Source organism: Petaurus breviceps, unplaced genomic scaffold (assembly GCF_028583685.1).
Source record: "Petaurus breviceps papuanus isolate PSGF00001 unplaced genomic scaffold, PetGlider_PUasm1.0 175, whole genome shotgun sequence".
NCBI classification, from domain to species: Eukaryota; Metazoa; Chordata; class Mammalia; order Diprotodontia; family Petauridae; genus Petaurus; species Petaurus breviceps.
Genome location: NW_027185764.1, coordinates 5831664 through 5847851, shown reverse-complemented (window position 1 = coordinate 5847851; position 16188 = coordinate 5831664). Strand labels below are relative to the sequence as shown.

Sequence of the window (16188 nt, the reverse complement as noted above, 5' to 3'; positions counted from 1 at the left end):
GGGGGAGGGCATTCTGTGAGTTCCCGCACAGCGATGCAAGTGGTTTCTAAAGGATTTGGGGGGGATTAGCAGGGTCACAATGTATCTCACACCGGGGCTGAGGAGGAAGCAGCCCCGAGCTGCAGGAAATGGGCCGGACACCCCGGGACTGCAGGCCGGGTACGTGCGAGCTTTCCCCGAGCTTCTCCAAAAGGAGAGGGCAGAGAGATCGGGGGCGGGGGCGGGGCGGAAGGGAGGGGGGAAGAGTAAGGGGTGGGAGGTGAAGGTCACATGGTGCTGATTTCCAGATTTAGAACGTGAGCCTCCTCCAGGTCTGGGCTAATCCATTAGCTTGTCAGGGGTTGCCGGGTTGGGGGAACCCTATCTTTAGGGGGACCATCTAAATCTAGCCAAGCTCCCCGAATCCCCGATAATAGGGATGATTTAAAAGGAATGAGGAGGTCACAGAAGGTCATGCAGATCACGTGAGCTGAGGTTTTAAGGGAGGGAGGCGATGGCGGGGAGGGGCCGGATTAGGTCACTTAAGGTGGCGAGGGTGGGAGCCATGGGGTGATGTGAGCTGGGCGAAGACTGGCGGGTGACGTTTGGATGACGTACATATCTCCTCTTCCCTCCCCCGTCTTGGAACTTCACGTCCGGTGGTGAGCCCCTTCCGCCTGGCTTCCGGTAGAGGCGAAGCATCCTTGAGTCCTGGCAGCCTCACTTCCGTTCAGGTTGCAGCTGCAGCTTCCCGTTTCCGTCTTTCCTGAGGGCGAGGAGAGAACTGTCTCTGTACGCATGTGCGGATTCCTCGCCGGAGGGGGAGGGGCTGGAGTTGTAGGATTGGGAGGAGGAGGAGGGAATTACAACCTGTGGAACGTTGAGGGGTCCCAGTGGCCGGATTCTTCCTATTGGCTACAGGAGGCGGAGGGGGGCGGAGCCGGGGGTATTGGGGACTTGAAGGGGGTCCGAGGGGTGGGTTGGGGAAGAGGGGGGTAGCGGAGGGGCTAGTGTATTATATTGGGAACTTTGGAGGCCTTGAGGTTTGGGCCAATCCGTAAGACCCCCACCAGGTGCGGGGGGGTGGCGTGGGCAAAAACCGGGTCAGCATGCGGGACAGGACCCACGAGCTGAGACAGGTAAGACCGAAGTGGAAGCCAGCACCTGACGCTGGGATGCCGGTGGGAAAAGCAGCGGGCGGCATCCCTAGCGGCGTCCATTCCACGGGGGTTTGACTTTTGGTATGGGGGGAAGCTCCACACTAGGGTGAGGGGGCTGGGCAGGGCTCCCATCAGTGACCCCGGACCTTATAGGGGGATGACAGCTCTGATGATGAGGAGAGAGAACGAGTGGCCCTGGTCGTGCATCCAGGTACCGCCAAGTTGGGGAACCCCGACGAGGAATTCTTCCAGAAGGTAAAGGTGGGGAGGGGGCGTCAGGCGGTGCGATGCCGCGGCCCGGGGTGGAGGGGCTTTGCGGAGGACTCTCAGGGAGGTTGGAGTGCCTGGGTCTGGAGGAGGGAGGGAGGAAGGTACAGGAAGCACGAAGACTGGAACCTAGCGTGGGGGTGCTCCTTGTCCTACTCCCTCTTTCCCAGGTCCGGGGTATCCGACAAACCATGGGGAGACTGGAGAACAAAGTCAAGGAATTGGAGAAGCAGCAGATCACCATCCTCGCCACGCCTCTTCCCGAGGAGAGTGAGTGAGGGCGGAGGGCGCATGCTCACTCCCTGTCCCCCGAGGGATTATGGGCTTTGTAGTACCCCACCTGCACAAGTGGGACGGCTCTCCCAGGTGGACGCAAAGTCCGAGCAGCCTCCTGGACCCGCGGTATTGGAGCTATCTTGAAATCACGCTTTTCTTCGATTCCCACCCTTCCCTCCAATTCAGGCATGAAGCAAGATCTCCAAAACCTCAGGGAAGAGATAAAACAATTGGGGAAGGAGATTCGGACTCAGCTGAAGGGTAAGTGCCGGTTGGCTATTCTGCCAGGGTTCTGGGAAGAAACCTGAGGCCAGAGGCAGGTCCCCTAAGCCCATCGCCCTATCCCTCCTTTGTCCTTTAACAGCCATTGATCCCCAGAAGGAGGAAGCAGATGAAAACTGTAATTCTGTCAACATAAGGATGAGAAAGACCCAGGTGCGTCGGTCCTTTCCGGAACCCTAGCATTAATTTTTGTAATTAATTTTTTTTTCTATTAACAAAAATCTGTTTTTTCTCCCACCTCCTTCCTGTTGGGGGAGGGATGAACAAAGAAAAACAAAATCCTTGTAACACATATGCGTAGTCAAGGCAAACAAACTCTTACAGTAGCCGTGTTTTAAAAAAAGAAAAAAGGCTCATTCTGCACCTTGAGTCCATCATCTCTCAGAAGTTGTGTAAATTGCTTCATCGTGGGTATTTGCATTGATCGGAGTTCAAAGACAAAATTGTCTTTACTTTGTTGTTATTGTGTAAATTGTTCTCTGCAGAATCTTGACATTTCAATTAATGTTTCCTGAAAGTCAAGCTCTGGGGAAGGGGTGCAGTTTGGAGTGGAGGGGAGGAGATTCTTAATGCCTTGTGCTGGGGCTGCTTGCAGTTTTGAATGATGTGTCTAACTGAGAACAACACTGGGCTGTAGATATGCTGAATGTCTGACTGGTTAAATGCTGTAAAGCCTTCTTTGTTGGCTGTGTTATAGATCAGGGTAGGGGAGGACTTCAGTTGGACCATGAAAGAATATGACTTAGACAAGTGAGGGGTGTAGGATAGCAAACTCGTCAAGGGAAAAAAGTTTGTAAATGTGCTGTCAGGAATACCTCTACCTTGTTCAGGGAACAGTTAAGTTAAATACTTTGTCTGAAGTGGAAGGTTAGTTTGGGGAATGAGTAGAAAATAAAGCTGAAAAAAGTAGGTTGGGTACAGATCATGGACGTGGTTTAAGTTCTAGACTGAGGACTTTTTACTTTATCTTGAAAGCAATGAACAGTCATTGTAGGAGGTTCTTGAGCTGTGGAATCAAATTATGATACCTGGACTTTTGGGAAGGATTAATCTGACTGCTTGTGTAAAATGCATTGGTGGGAAAGGGAGGAACTGAAAGCAGAGGTACTCTTTAGAAAGTGGTTGTAATAGTCCAGGTGTGAAGTGAGCTGGCTTATTTGGAGGGCAGTGATGAGAGCAGTCTGACCAGAGCACAAACATCAGTCTTCTGATTCCCTCTAGGCCTTTCTTAACTGACATTCCATTCTCCCCATACTCTTCTACCCACAGCATGGAATCTTATCCCAACAATTTGTTGAGCTCATCAACAAGTGTAATGCCATGCAGTCAGAATATCGGGAAAAGAATGTAGAACGAATCCAGAGGCAGCTAAAGATCAGTGAGCATTGGGGAGTGGGGGTAAGGGGAGATGAAAAGGGTGAAGGGATACTGAGTTGTGGAGGGAGTGGTATTCTTGGAAGAAAAAGGGCAGGGTTGGGGGCAGCTGGGGTTTAGATGGGAATAATACAGCAAGCTGTGGAGGTAAAATGGTCAGTCAGAATGCTGAGCATTTAAGTAAGGACATGATCTCTCCCTCTTCCCCACTTCCCTGCCCAGCTAATGCTGGAATGGTGTCAGAAGAAGAGCTGGAGCAGATGCTGGAAAGTGGACAAAGTGAAGTGTTTGTGTCCAATGTGAGTCTGTCAAATATTCAAACCCTGACCCTTAACCCACATTTCTTCTGGGTAGATTCTGTTGGTATTCTGTTCCCCTGCCAAAGAAAAACTGGTATGAAATAGAGCTTCAGTTCTCTGAGGTTAAGGAGATGGGTTGGCACTTCCTCTCCTGCTTGAGTCTTCCTCCTTCCTGCCTAGCTTTGCCCTCTCCCTTGTCTTAGTCTTTTCATTCACACAATATCATGGGTTAGAGTAGGGGCAGCCAAGGTAGTGTCTGGATGTCCATGTGCTCTATTTACTGGACCTCTAGAGCTCTAAGGATTTCGCCCTTGGGATGGAGCACTTTGGAGGATTTTTAAGCATGCCTCCATTTTTCCCTGACCCAGATCCTGAAGGACACTCAAATGACACGGCAGGCATTGAATGAAATCTCCACCCGACATGGGGAAATCCAACAGCTTGAACGAAGCATCCGGGAACTCCATGAAATCTTTACCTTTCTGGCCACTGAAGTGGAGATGCAGGTGAGAAACTACTAGCTCCCTGTTAGTCCTCAGTAGAGCTAAGATTCCACTTTGCCATGGCCTCACTTCCTCATAGCTTTGCCTTTTTTCAGAGCCCTGCCATCTTTCAAAACTTTTCCCCATCTCCCCATTTTCAGTTGTTATCCTAATCTCACTGCCCACCCACCTAATCCATTAAGCTATACGCTAAGTATGTGCATGGTCCCCTAGGGGATAGAGAGGTGTTCATTTCACTCCCTGGCCCCTTTAGGAACTTACAAATTTTACAAACCTGAAGGTTCAGCTAAGTGGGAGGCACTGAGCTGAGTGCTGTAGATACAAAGAAGAATCTGAGAAATACCCTTCTCTCAAAGAACATACAATCTGCCCATTAGGGCAGAAGGACATGTACACAAATAACTGTGTTAAGATGGAAAGTGGGATATACACAAAGGAAACGTCTGGGCAAAGTGCTCTGAGAAATATAAGCAGGGAGAGGTCACATTTATGGGAGTAGGGGAGTGGTTAGAGAGGTATGACATTAAGGAAGGCTTTTTGGAGGAGGCACCATCAAGTTAGACCTAAAAGGAAGTGAAGGGACTCCAACAATTGGAAGCTGCAGGGAAGGAAGGGAATCTGTTCTTGGAATAGAAGATGGGATGAAAGAAGTTGAGACAGATGAGGACCAGACTGGAATGGGGGTGGGGATATTGATTTGGAATGTAGAATAAGAGAGATAAGTCTGGTGTAGTTGGTTGAATCTAGATGAAGTGCCTTGGATATTAGAGTCAAGACTTATATAATTTAATAGGTAGGCAGTAGATGAGGAACCATTGGTTTTTGTGAGTAGAAAAATAGTGTAAACATAATGGTACATTAGGAAGATTTCAATTTAGAATCTCTAAATCTCAGTAGATTGGAGGCTGAATTAGAGGCAGAAAGAGCCTGTCAGGAGGTGATGACCATAGTTTAAGAGTGAAGAGATGAGGACCATAGGAGTAGAGAAGGAATGGATGGATGGTATCCTTGGAAGTAAAAGGGCAGGGTTGGGAGCAGCCTGGGTTCAAATGGGAACAATACAGCAAGTCTTGGATCTAAAGTGGTCAGTTAGAATGCTGAGCATTTAATAAGGGCATGATCTCTTGATATTTTTGAGTTAAATGGAAAGAACTTGGCAGTTGATTGGATGGGTAGAGCAATAGAGATAACTTCAAGGTTTTGAGCTAGGACAAGTCTAGTGGGGAAAATCTGTTCAGTTTCAGATATATTGAATTTGAGGTCCCCAGAGAGAAAGTGAACAGCTAGTAGAACTGGAATTGTAAGAAGAGATTGGAGGTATATAGTTTGGGGAGTCATTCACATAGAAGAAATGATTGAGATCACCAATCAAGAGAGTATAGAGAAAAGGGAAGACAGCTGAAAATAGAATCTTTATGAAGACATCTCCACTTAGAAGATGGAAGTAAAATAGCTCAGAGAACTAGCAGGACAGTGGAGAGGTAGAACCCTGCCAGTGCAGTGTCCCAGAAGCCCAAAGAGGAGATGGCCAAGTGATAAATGCAGAGAGTATATACACATGATGATATTCAACATTTGAGTGGTCCCTCTAGGAGTAATGAAATTGTAGTGTAATGGAAAGATCCCTTAATTTACCATCATGTGACCTGGTTCATATTCTGATTCTGCAACTACTTGTGACTTATGAGTAACAACTTCTCTAGACCTCAGTTTCCTCTAAAAAGAGACTGTTAGACTCTCTCACATCCATTCCAGCTCTAAATCTGTGACTTCTGACTGGGGGGAGGGCAAATATCAGGGAAGATGTCATGAAGAAGGTGACATGGAGGCTGAATTGAAAAGAATGAGTAGGCTGTAGATTTGGAGATGGCAGTAGGGTATAAGGGGAAAAGAGTTTGAACATGAGAGGAGTTTGTGAGGTCATCCATCAGTCTAGTTGTATACAGTATAGGAGATGAGGCGATTTAGGCCCTGAATGTGGAAGACCTTGAGTGCCATAGTAGGAGACTGGACTTGATCTCAGTCTGATAGGGTCTCTTCTCCTCGACCCTGACTGTCCTCTTCCTGTGCCCTCCCTAGGGGGAGATGATTGACAGGATTGAGAAGAACATTCTCAGTTCAGCAGACTTCGTGGAACGCGGTCAGGAGCATGTCAAATCTGCACTGGAGAGTCAGAAGAAGGCCAGGAAGGTGAGGAAGGCATTCCTACTGACACCACCAAGAATCGCCTCCCATCCTGCTGGCCCCAGGCCGTACTCTAAGCTCCCTCTCCTCTCCTGCAGAAAAAGGTGGGGATCGCTATTTGTGTCCTTATTGCTGTCCTCATCATTGCTTTAATCATTGGTATCAGCCTAGGAACCTAATAGCAACCTTCATCAGCTGAGGTGAGCAGCTTTATATACCTGACAACTGGTGAACTGTCCTTTCCTTTTTTCCCAAAAAGCTCCTGCACTTACCTCCTTTGGAACCCAGGCATCCCATTCCAGAACTTCTACCCCCAAACAGCCCTTTACTCTAAATCCAAGTCAGTCCCTTGCTTAGTAGCTCCTGCTCTCCTTACTCCTCCAATTCCCAGAGACCTGGAATTTCCCTACCCCATCCCCCACTTTATCCCTCTGACCTTCCTCTCCCTCCTTTCCCTTACAGGTGAGGGGGGAGACCTGGCTTTGGGGGCTTCATGGAACCTAGGAAGGAGGTCAACAGCACGGCCTCCTTATACCCCCAAGACCACAGTTAGGAGGCCCAGCTGGCAAAGGAGGCAGTTGTTTTTCCTTGGAGGGGAGAAGTGTAGTGGGAGGAAGATGGGTGGCCCCTGGAGCCCATTTTATCCCTGGTTCTACCCTCCAGAGGTCTCCTGCCCTCTGCACCCTCATTATATTTTCCCGTTCATTCATCTGAGTTTCACTCCCTCATCCCTAGAATCCTATTCCAGCTCTTTCTATCCCCCCACTCCCACCCTTCGGGGTGACTGCTAGGTGGTTAAATGGAAGGCGGGAAAGCCTCAGAGTGAGGGCAGGAGCAGGGCTTGACCCTTGCTGGGCCTCAGCTCCAGCTTAAATGGGTTTCTAGGTCCTGGGATCATCTGGGACAACATTTTGTAAGAAATAAAGTTAAAACAGTATATTATGTCTGTATGTGTTTGATTTTTGTAGTCCCCTGGATTTCTTAGAACCCAAATGACACTTTTCCAGTATGTCAAGGCCCCCTTCTTTTACCTTTTCTTTCACTCACAAGCCAGTGTTCAGACCATACTCCAGGTATTTCCCCCTGATATATACCAGATATACAGGTGTAAATACAGCTAGATATAGATATAACCAGAGGTTAACCTGATTTGGTCATGGTGACCTTCCCTAGGTCCCTTTTGCTTACTAGATGGGTGGAGGTGGGACCTAAGGGGGGGGGGGGGGGAAAAGGAAAATTGAATTTTGGGTCTGGGGCTCTGGGGGGGGGGGTGGGGGCTGGGAAGCATGTGTCTGTAGTCAGGGGTGCTGGGGGGGGGGGGGGGGGCGGGTCATGACGTTTCTGCCCCATGCTCGAGGTAGGGGAAGTTTGAGCTGGTGAGTCACGGTTTTTGGAGGGGCAAAGTTCCTGGGTGGTGGGTGGATTTCGGCCTGGCTACTTGGATCCCGTCTCCTCTCCCCATCTCCAGGCCATTCCTGTCGCTGACCCTGGCCGTTGCTCTGGCCCACCAGCAGTGCCACCCAGCTTCAGCCGCGGAACGCGCTGACCCCTGGCAAACCCCGGAGGTCATCACGCTGACCAGCTCCCTGCCCCAGCCCCTGGACCTGGGGTGGGAGGTGAACCCTAAAAGAGAGAGGACTGGGGGTCGGGTTGGGCCTTGCGGGAGGCAGCCGTCGTGGCCGAGCTACGGTAGCTTAGGGCCTGAGAACTACAAGTGGGGTGAAGGGCAGAAACCGCTGTGGGGTCTGAGCCAGAAAACAACTGGGCTCGCCACTTGGATTCGTTTCCCCTGAGATGGGGTGGGCGTGGCCAAAGCGAGACTGCATGAGGATTGGGCCTGGGGCCCAGAGGTGGGCGGAGCCTCTGGGTTGAGTTCCATTCAGTAAAGGATGGGAAGCTGAGTGAGAAAGACTGGTCTCGGGTGGTGCAGCGACTGAAGTGCCGGACGGTGATTGGCTAGAAGCGAACAGGAGGCGGGATCTTAGATTAAAAGACTCGGGATTAGATGGAAGAAACCCACTGGGGGCGTGGCCAAGCAAAGAGTGGACTTCCAGTCCACCTCTACCTAGTTCTCAGCAGCCTGGGCTCGGAAGGACGTCTCTGACTTTGCGCTGCTTGAGATTGCATGTCCTGTGTACAGGTAGGTGAGGGGCGGGGGGAGGAACATAGCTCGCCCGATAGGGAGCTGGGGGAAGGGGACCGGGTAGCAGGGGACAGGACATTTAGATCTCTCCATAGGGAACTGGGGTTTTGGGGGGATGCTTCAGAAAAAGGGACACTTAGGTTGCCCCTTGGGGAATTGGGTGGAGCTGGAATGTTGTAACATTGGGGTATTTGTGGCGGAGGCTAGGAAGGCTTCGGAACAATATACATTTATTAAATGGCTTTTATGTGCTAGACACAGTGCTGAGCCCCAGAACAGGCTCCCCAGCTAGAAGAGGGAGCCGGAGTCAAACTGGAGCTGTATGTACACAGGGTAGAGGGGATAGGTCTAGGTATTAAGGAAGTTGAGGACAAGATGTGCACAGGGGTCCTGCTGGAGAGCTGAGATGCAGAGGCTAGGGAAGCTGAGCTTTCTGACTTTTCTTCCTAGTCCAGCCTCTACCTCCAACGGAATTTTGTGTCCTCTGATAACTTTAGTCCAGGATTTCTCCTCTCTTCCTGTTACATCAAGGGCACCTACTGGGCTTTGATCCAAACCTTTGTGACCTGCTATGTCACCTGTCTGCAACTGGGTGATGGCCTGTCATTTGTCATTGCACTTAACCTCTGCTTGGCTACAAAGGATAGAGTCATTCCTCACACACTATATATGTACCTTTCTCAGGAGGACCTGGAGGGCTGGTGGATGGTCCATAGTTCTGTAGACTCCCCCCTGCAACTCTCTACCTTCTAGTGGTTTCTGGGGTGCCTACTGTGAGGCATACCTTGAGAACCAGGGGAGGTAAACGGAGGCAGCTGTGGGTATGCACAGACTCCTTTTCTCCTCAGGAGCCTAGGATAGATTTCAAAGTCTTGACAGAAAACCTCTGAACCATGCCAGGCATGGTTTCTCAATTGTGGCCCCATTTTTACTCTGCTGATCCTCAAAGACCCATGGAGGGAAGCCCTGCACCAAGCTGTAGATTGTGTGTCTGAGGAAAGAAGAGTGCTTCTCTGTCTTGGAAACTGCCTAGCCTGGTGGCCTATGGGATCAGAAAGGAGTATGCTTAATGTACCTGTCCTGAGAAAGGATACTGAAACCTGGTGTTGCTTAAAGCACAGGGAGGGAGGGAGAGGAACAGCCCCTTGGAACTTTGAGTTTTGAGAGATCCAGTATCATGATATTGGACCAGAATTCTCCTGTATGACACCATACCTTTGACTTCGGTCACATGAGTCTGGGCCAGGGTGGGAAGACCCAGTTGCATTTGAAGGTATGAAACCAGGACTTCTTCACTGGTGATGATGACCTTCTAGGCAGTTATAGCAATGATTTAGACAAAGAAGGAAGCCACCAGAATCACTGTCCCGTGGCCTAGGCCTGGCAAACATAACTGCTTGCTGACATGTGGGCCACACCTAGCAGATCCATGGTACTTTCCCTACAGAGGTGGGAGAGCGTAGCCTCCTCTCCCCTGCTTGAGACCCTGTGTATCTGTATAGTGTCCCACTCTGTATTCCAAAGGCATTGATATTACTTTTGATTATTGGTTGCTTTGTATTATTTGTGTTTCTTCTCCAGTCTTTTGGTGGAAATCCTTGAGAATAATAATTAAGGAAATAATTTACATAGCACATAAAGTATTTTGCAAACTTTTAAGCACATTATTCCATTTAAGCTTTATAGCAAACCTCTGAGGCAGGTATGAGGTGACCCAATGAATAGAGCAGTGGACTTAAGAGTCAGAAAGACCTCAGTTTGATTCCTCTCTCAGACACTTGTGGCCGTAAGAAGTAATTTAACCTTTCTCAGTCTCACTTCTTCATCTGTAATAGGGATAATAATAACACAGACCTCTCAGGATTGTTTTAAGGATCAAATGAAATAATATCTGTAAAGTTCTTTGCAAACCCTAAAGCACTATATGAATGCTAGTTATTATTGTTATTAATATGATTTTTGTATAATAATTATTTTTGTATAATTGTAAATTTTGTAAAATTTACAAATAATTTTGTAAAAAAATGATTTTTGTATAATAAAATATCCCCATTTTACAGATGAAGAAACTAAGACTCTGAATAGTCAAGTGATTTGCCCATAGTCACAAATTTCAGAGGTGAAATTTGAAACCATTTCTTCCTGACTTGAACAAAACTTCACACACCAGTCTGAAGCTAAACTCATATCTGTGAATAAACACTGTGTTTTCTCAATTTATTTTCATTTGACAAACATTACTTACTGTATGCAGAACTCTAAAAGGTGAGAAAACAAAATACAGACAGGACGTGTCAGTTTCTGCCTTCTCAGCCAGTTTACAGTTTAATAAGGGTTGGATATGACTCATATCTGCAAAACTATAAAGTGCAATGATACTACTACACTGCAGTGGTTGGTGGAGGTGCCTAAAAGATCTGGTGAAAGAACTGCAATCACAACATCCATAATTAATTTTAGACAGGGTATGAGACGACCTCGAAAAAAAGCCAGAATTGATGGTCAGCTGGACTGGAGAGGTGGGAGAAGATCTGGCAGAGAACAGCAAGATGCCATCAGTCAAGACATCCACCGCCGAGCTGTATCCCCGGTCACCACATTCCATGCCTCCTGACACAGTTGGCCTGGGGACGTGTAGTCCATGTGGATCACCACACATAATTTCTCTAAAGATCCATTCTTCCCACTGAGTCTATATGTATTTGTGGAAGAGTGAATTCAAGGTTTGTGTTCTATTATTTACATATAACATTTATATTACATTATGGTATATTATTACTTTGTTTTCATTGCTATTCATGTAAAAGAGGCAGCTCTAGAGACCAGGCTTTTGAGTTGGGAAGCTTACATTCTGCTACTGACACATAGTAGTTCTGTGACCTAAGACAAGTTACTTAACCTCTCTGTGCCCCCATGAAACTCTTAACATCATAAATTTGATAATCTATGTTGATAGAGGGAATTTCTTCACTTGGAGTTCCCTAAAGTAATAAAAGTCATAGTTCTGGTCCATGGTAAGGTTTTTAATACACTATAATAGGTACTAAGAATTAGTAGGCCTGAGGTGGCTTAGTGGACAGAATGCTGGGTCTGGAGTCAGGAAGACCTGAGTTCAGATGTGACCTCAGACACTTGCTAGCTATGTAACTGGGCAAGTCACTTAACCTGTGAGAAGGAAATAGCAAACCACTCCATTTTTTTTTGGAGGGGGGAAGGTAGGGCAATTGGGGTAAAGTGACTTGTCCAAGATCACACGGCTAGTTTTTTGTGTTGTGTCTGAGGCTGGATTTGAACTCAGGTCCTCCTGACTCCAGGGCTGGTGCTCTATTCACTGCAACACCTAGCCACTCCAATTCCATTATTTTTTGTCAAGAGAACCCCATGGACAGTATGGTCCACAGAGTCATTAAAAGTTGGACATGAATGAACAACAATGCTACAACAAGTTGCAAGAATGAAATGCTTTGGGGCAGCTAGGTGGCACAGTGAGTAAAGTGCCAGCCCCGGAGTCAGGAGGACCTGAGTTTGGTTCCGGCCTCAGATACTTAACACACACACACACAAAACTAGCCATGTAACCTTGGGCAAGTTACTTAACCCCAATTGCCCTCCAAAAAGCAAAAAAAAAAATGACTTTGTGAGGTTTAGGGGGTCGTTACAGACTAGATTGAATAAGGAAGGCTTTATGGAGGAGCTGATATTCTGAATTGGGCTTTAAAGGTTGAATAGGTATTATTCAATAGGCAGGGTTGAGGAAGAGCCCTATTGGCTGAGAAAACAACATAAACTAATCTGTGGAGGTGGGAGGGTACAGAATATATTCAGAAGAAGATAACTAGACAATATTGTATCTCTGAAGACAAAGAAGGAGAGAGAATCCTGTAGAAGAGAGAGGTTAATAGTGTCACAAGCTTTAGAAAGATCAAGGGTGAGAAGGACTAAACAGAAAGAAGAAGTCTATTGGATTTGGTGATGAAGTCATTGCTAAACTTTGAGAAAGCAAGCAGTAGGAAACCAGACTTCGGGGAGTTGAGGTGAGTGGGTGCTTGTGAGAAGCCAGACAAGGAGCAATCAGAGGCACTATGCCCCTATTAATGCAGCCCAAGGTGGAATCATTTTTTGTGACTGCCATATCACATGGCTGACTCATCTTGAATTCACCATTCACTAGGGCCAGCATAACTTCCTGCTCTTGTATCCCCACTTAGCATGTCTGGCATTGTTAGTTATGCCATTTAATTCAATTTGACAAGCATTTATTAAGCGCCGGCTGTGGGCAAGGCACTGTGTTAAGATGCTGGGAATACAAAGACAATACAAAGCCCAATCCTTGCCTTGAAGGAGTTTAATTCTACCGGTGGATACAATATTCACACAGATAACTAAGGGCCAGATAAACTGAGGAGAGAGAGCATACTGCAGACTAAGAAAGGTCTTCCTGGGAACTGGTACCTGAGTTGAGGCTTGAAGGAAGGAATGGATTCTAAGAAGTAGGTGTAAGGAAGCAGTGCTTTCTAGGCATGGGGGACAAAGTGCAAAGGAAATGAGTCAGGACTGAGGATGGTGAACTGGGGACGTATGTCTAGGAGGCCGGTTTGGCTGGAATGTAGAGGGAGAATAATGTGAAATAAGTCTCGAGAGGTAAACTGGAGCCAGATTGTGAAAGACTATAAATGCCAAGATGAGTTTGTAATTTATTTTAGAAGCAATAAAGAGCCACCAAAGATTGAATGAGGTAGTGATATGGTCAGACCTGTGCGTTAGGAAGATAATTTTGGCAGCAGTGTGGAGAATAAATCGGAAAGGTAGCTTAGAAGCAGGTAGAACTATTAGGAGACTGAATGCAGTAGCCCCGGGTTACATGTGATGAGGACAGGGAAGGCTAGCCATATGAGCGGAGGTCCTTAATTAGGCTGTAAACTCTTTGAGGCAGGTACCATATCTTATTTTTCTGCCATTCCTAAAGTGCCTTTGCACACAATAAATGATTGGTAGGTCCTCTTAGGGACATACAAGTAGAGAAATAATAACATTTCTATGGCATTTTAGGATTTAGGAAATACTTTTCTTATGACATGAGTAGCACAAGTATTCTTTTCAGCTTCCCCCTACACAGCCACATTATAGATGAAGAAGCTGAGGCCTAGGGAGGTTGCATGACTTGCCCGTAGTTCACACAGCTAGCTAGTGTTAAAGCTGAGATCCCAACACAGTTCTACTCACTATAAGCACTACCTTGCCTCTAAAGAGGAAAGCACCTGCTTTCCGCCCCAAAGTAGGTTAGAGTAAGCTTGAAGATGACAAGAGGACAATTCCAAAGCAATAAATAGATCTATAAGCACAGGAAACTGAGAGGCAGAATGTAGATGAGCACTGGGGGAATTCAGAGTAAGAGCAGCTCAGCATGGGCTAGAATTAGGAGAGGTTTCCTGCAGTCATTGCGCTTTGTGCTGGATCTTGAAGAATGGGCAAGATTTATATAGGCCAAGAGGAGGAGGGAGGGCATTGTAGATAGAAAGAGCATCCTGATCAAAAGTGTGTGTGTGTATGTGTGTATCTGTATGTGTGTGTGGTGTGTGTGTTTGTGTGTCTGTGTATCTGTGTGTGTGTGTGTGTGTGTGTGTGGTGAGCCAGTGAGAAAATTAGCTCAACTGAGGCAGCAGGTTTGCATCATGGAAAAGAGAGATGCATTTTCAGGGTTTGGTGTATCTGGGAGTGGGGAAGGGAGAAAAGCTAGCAGGGAGTGAAGAAGAAAGACAAAAGATGATGACCGAGAGATGTCATGAAGTCAAAGCAAGGGCTAAACTCTACTTCTGTCTTAAATCCAGTAAACAGCTATTAAGTGTTGAGGTTTAAGGGTGCTCAGGACTCCAAAATAGCGACACACCAGGAGGTTCTGCCCCAATGAATTCGACCCAAGCCTTCTTTCAGCCAAAGAAAAGTGAAGTTTATTAAAGATCTGCCATATTGGGTGGACTCTTAAGGAATCTGAGGCCAGATTGAGCCTGTGCCTTTATAATACTAGTATAAGCAAGCTCACTTTCATGGAAACAAGATGGATCTTATATACAGAAAGACTGAGGGAAGAATCCAGGGCTGGTTCAGTAGCCTGGGGTGTCCAGAGGAAGGGGAGGTATCTAGGGAGGGTCTTGAGGGGGTGGTCAATAGCTTGGGGTGACTAGAGGGCAAATCTAGGGAACCTCTTCATGGGAATGACCAGTATCCTGGGGTAACTATAGGTCAAATCTAGGGAGGATCTTGATGGGAATGGGGTGACTAGAGGTCTGATGCCAGGAACTAAGAGAATGGGATTTTGATACAATCAATTTGATACAATCCCTTTGATACAAGGAAGTAACTGAAGGAAATCCAGGAGGTAACAGAAATTTGGGGATAGCAATAATGAAAAGCTTATGGCCTCAAGGGAATGCCAGATCAGGTGGGGAAATCCAAGGACATTTCAAGGTGGGGTTTCCCAGGGCCCTTTAGACAAATGGGACCCAAACTCTTTTGGGTTAAAGAGCAAAGGTCTCAGCTTGGGCCTGTACCCCATCATTAAGCACTTAACATGCACGTTTCTGTATAGGGATAGGGATACAAAAATTAAAAAATTATATAGTCTTTGCCCTCAAGGAGATTAAAGTAGTAGGCAGGGGAGGAGGAATAAGCAGAGATAAGTATGAAGGTAAGGAATATAATATAAGGAAAAAAGATATGCAGTTAAAGTACTATAGAATCATATGAGAACAAGATAACTTTGATCTTAAGCATGGGATGGAATCAGAGAAAGCTTCCTGGTGGAGGTGACATGAGCCAAGACTTAAAAAAAGGCTTTCATCTGGTGGAAGTTGGATGGGGTGTGTTCTAGGTAAGGAGAACAGCCAGGGTGAATGTAGGGAGATTGGAGGGAGAAGAACATATTCTGGGACCAACTGCTTGGGCTGGGAGAGCGACACACCCTTTCAAGCATTCCTATGTAGTTTCAACTGTGAATTCACTGAAGCTATGAGACTTTAAGCATTGTCTTTCTTTTGTTCTGCTCTGATAGAGGGCTGATATCCAAGGGACCAGAAGGGGACTTGTGTATCCTGTAGAACAGAATCTTTCCTCAAAAAAAGCAACCATGAAACTCATTATAGCCCAAGGACATACTTTTCTAAAGCACATTTTAAACTTCCATTCGGGTTCATTGAATACTTACTTTGTGCAAAATCCATTCTTCATAGCAGCCCCAACCCTACCTGTTTAACACATCCTAAGAGAGAGATGTTTTTTTTTCACTTAGGACAAGAACAATTTGGAGGCGTAAGAAATAGTAGCACTAGAAAGGAGAGTGACTCTGCATACAGTCCTGCAGGGAAAATTACTGACATAGTCTTTGTCCCTGCAATATTGAGGGGGAAAGAGGCTAGGTGGCTTTGGGGCACTGGGGCTGACCTAAAACACTGAAGTGTGGCATTGGGAGGATAGAGGCTATTGAGGGGAAGAAGGACCCTGTCCCTGAATAAAGCACCCTCTAAATGTTAGTGCCATTATTAACAGAGGACCAGGGGATGGAGGTGCATGGACGGTGGCTGCCAAGGGAAAGCATGGCTTTCTGGAGAGGAAGCCAGTACTCCTGGAAATGGGCGCCTTGGGGCAAAGCGCCCTTAACCACATAAAAGTTAAAGCTCTGCCTTGTGAACAAGTTCTCAAGCCACATAACAGAGACAGCTAAACCT

The 16188-nt window shown here is 46.9% G+C and overlaps 1 protein-coding gene across 2 annotated transcripts; it reads left to right on the top strand.

The window, feature by feature from the left end:
- The first annotated feature begins 308 nt into the window (after positions 1-308).
- Positions 309-7261, top strand: STX4 (syntaxin 4). 2 transcript variants are annotated; one of them, XM_069084636.1, is made up of 11 exons: positions 309-771; positions 1293-1394; positions 1577-1676; positions 1869-1943; positions 2047-2117; positions 3234-3342; positions 3561-3637; positions 4006-4143; positions 6220-6330; positions 6423-6524; positions 6787-7261. In XM_069084636.1, the coding sequence occupies exons 3-10, from the start codon at positions 1598-1600 to the stop codon at positions 6501-6503; spliced, it is 741 nt and encodes a 246-aa protein (XP_068940737.1). In that variant the 5' UTR covers positions 309-771; positions 1293-1394; positions 1577-1597; the 3' UTR covers positions 6504-6524; positions 6787-7261. The 2 variants fall into 2 exon arrangements, with proteins under 2 accessions (XP_068940737.1, XP_068940736.1); XM_069084635.1 differs by lacking the exon at positions 309-771 and adding an exon at positions 935-1118.
- The last annotated feature ends 8927 nt before the right edge of the window (positions 7262-16188 follow it).

Excerpts from the sequence above, each read along its gene's own strand:
- STX4 (XM_069084635.1), top strand. The coding sequence starts at position 1,089 with ATGCGGGACAGGACCCACGAGCTGAGACAG. Across the intron at positions 1,944-2,046 it reads GATTCGGACTCAGCTGAAGG|CCATTGATCCCCAGAAGGAG; the intron begins GTAAGTGCCGGT and ends GTCCTTTAACAG. Across the intron at positions 3,343-3,560 it reads CCAGAGGCAGCTAAAGATCA|CTAATGCTGGAATGGTGTCA; the intron begins GTGAGCATTGGG and ends TTCCCTGCCCAG.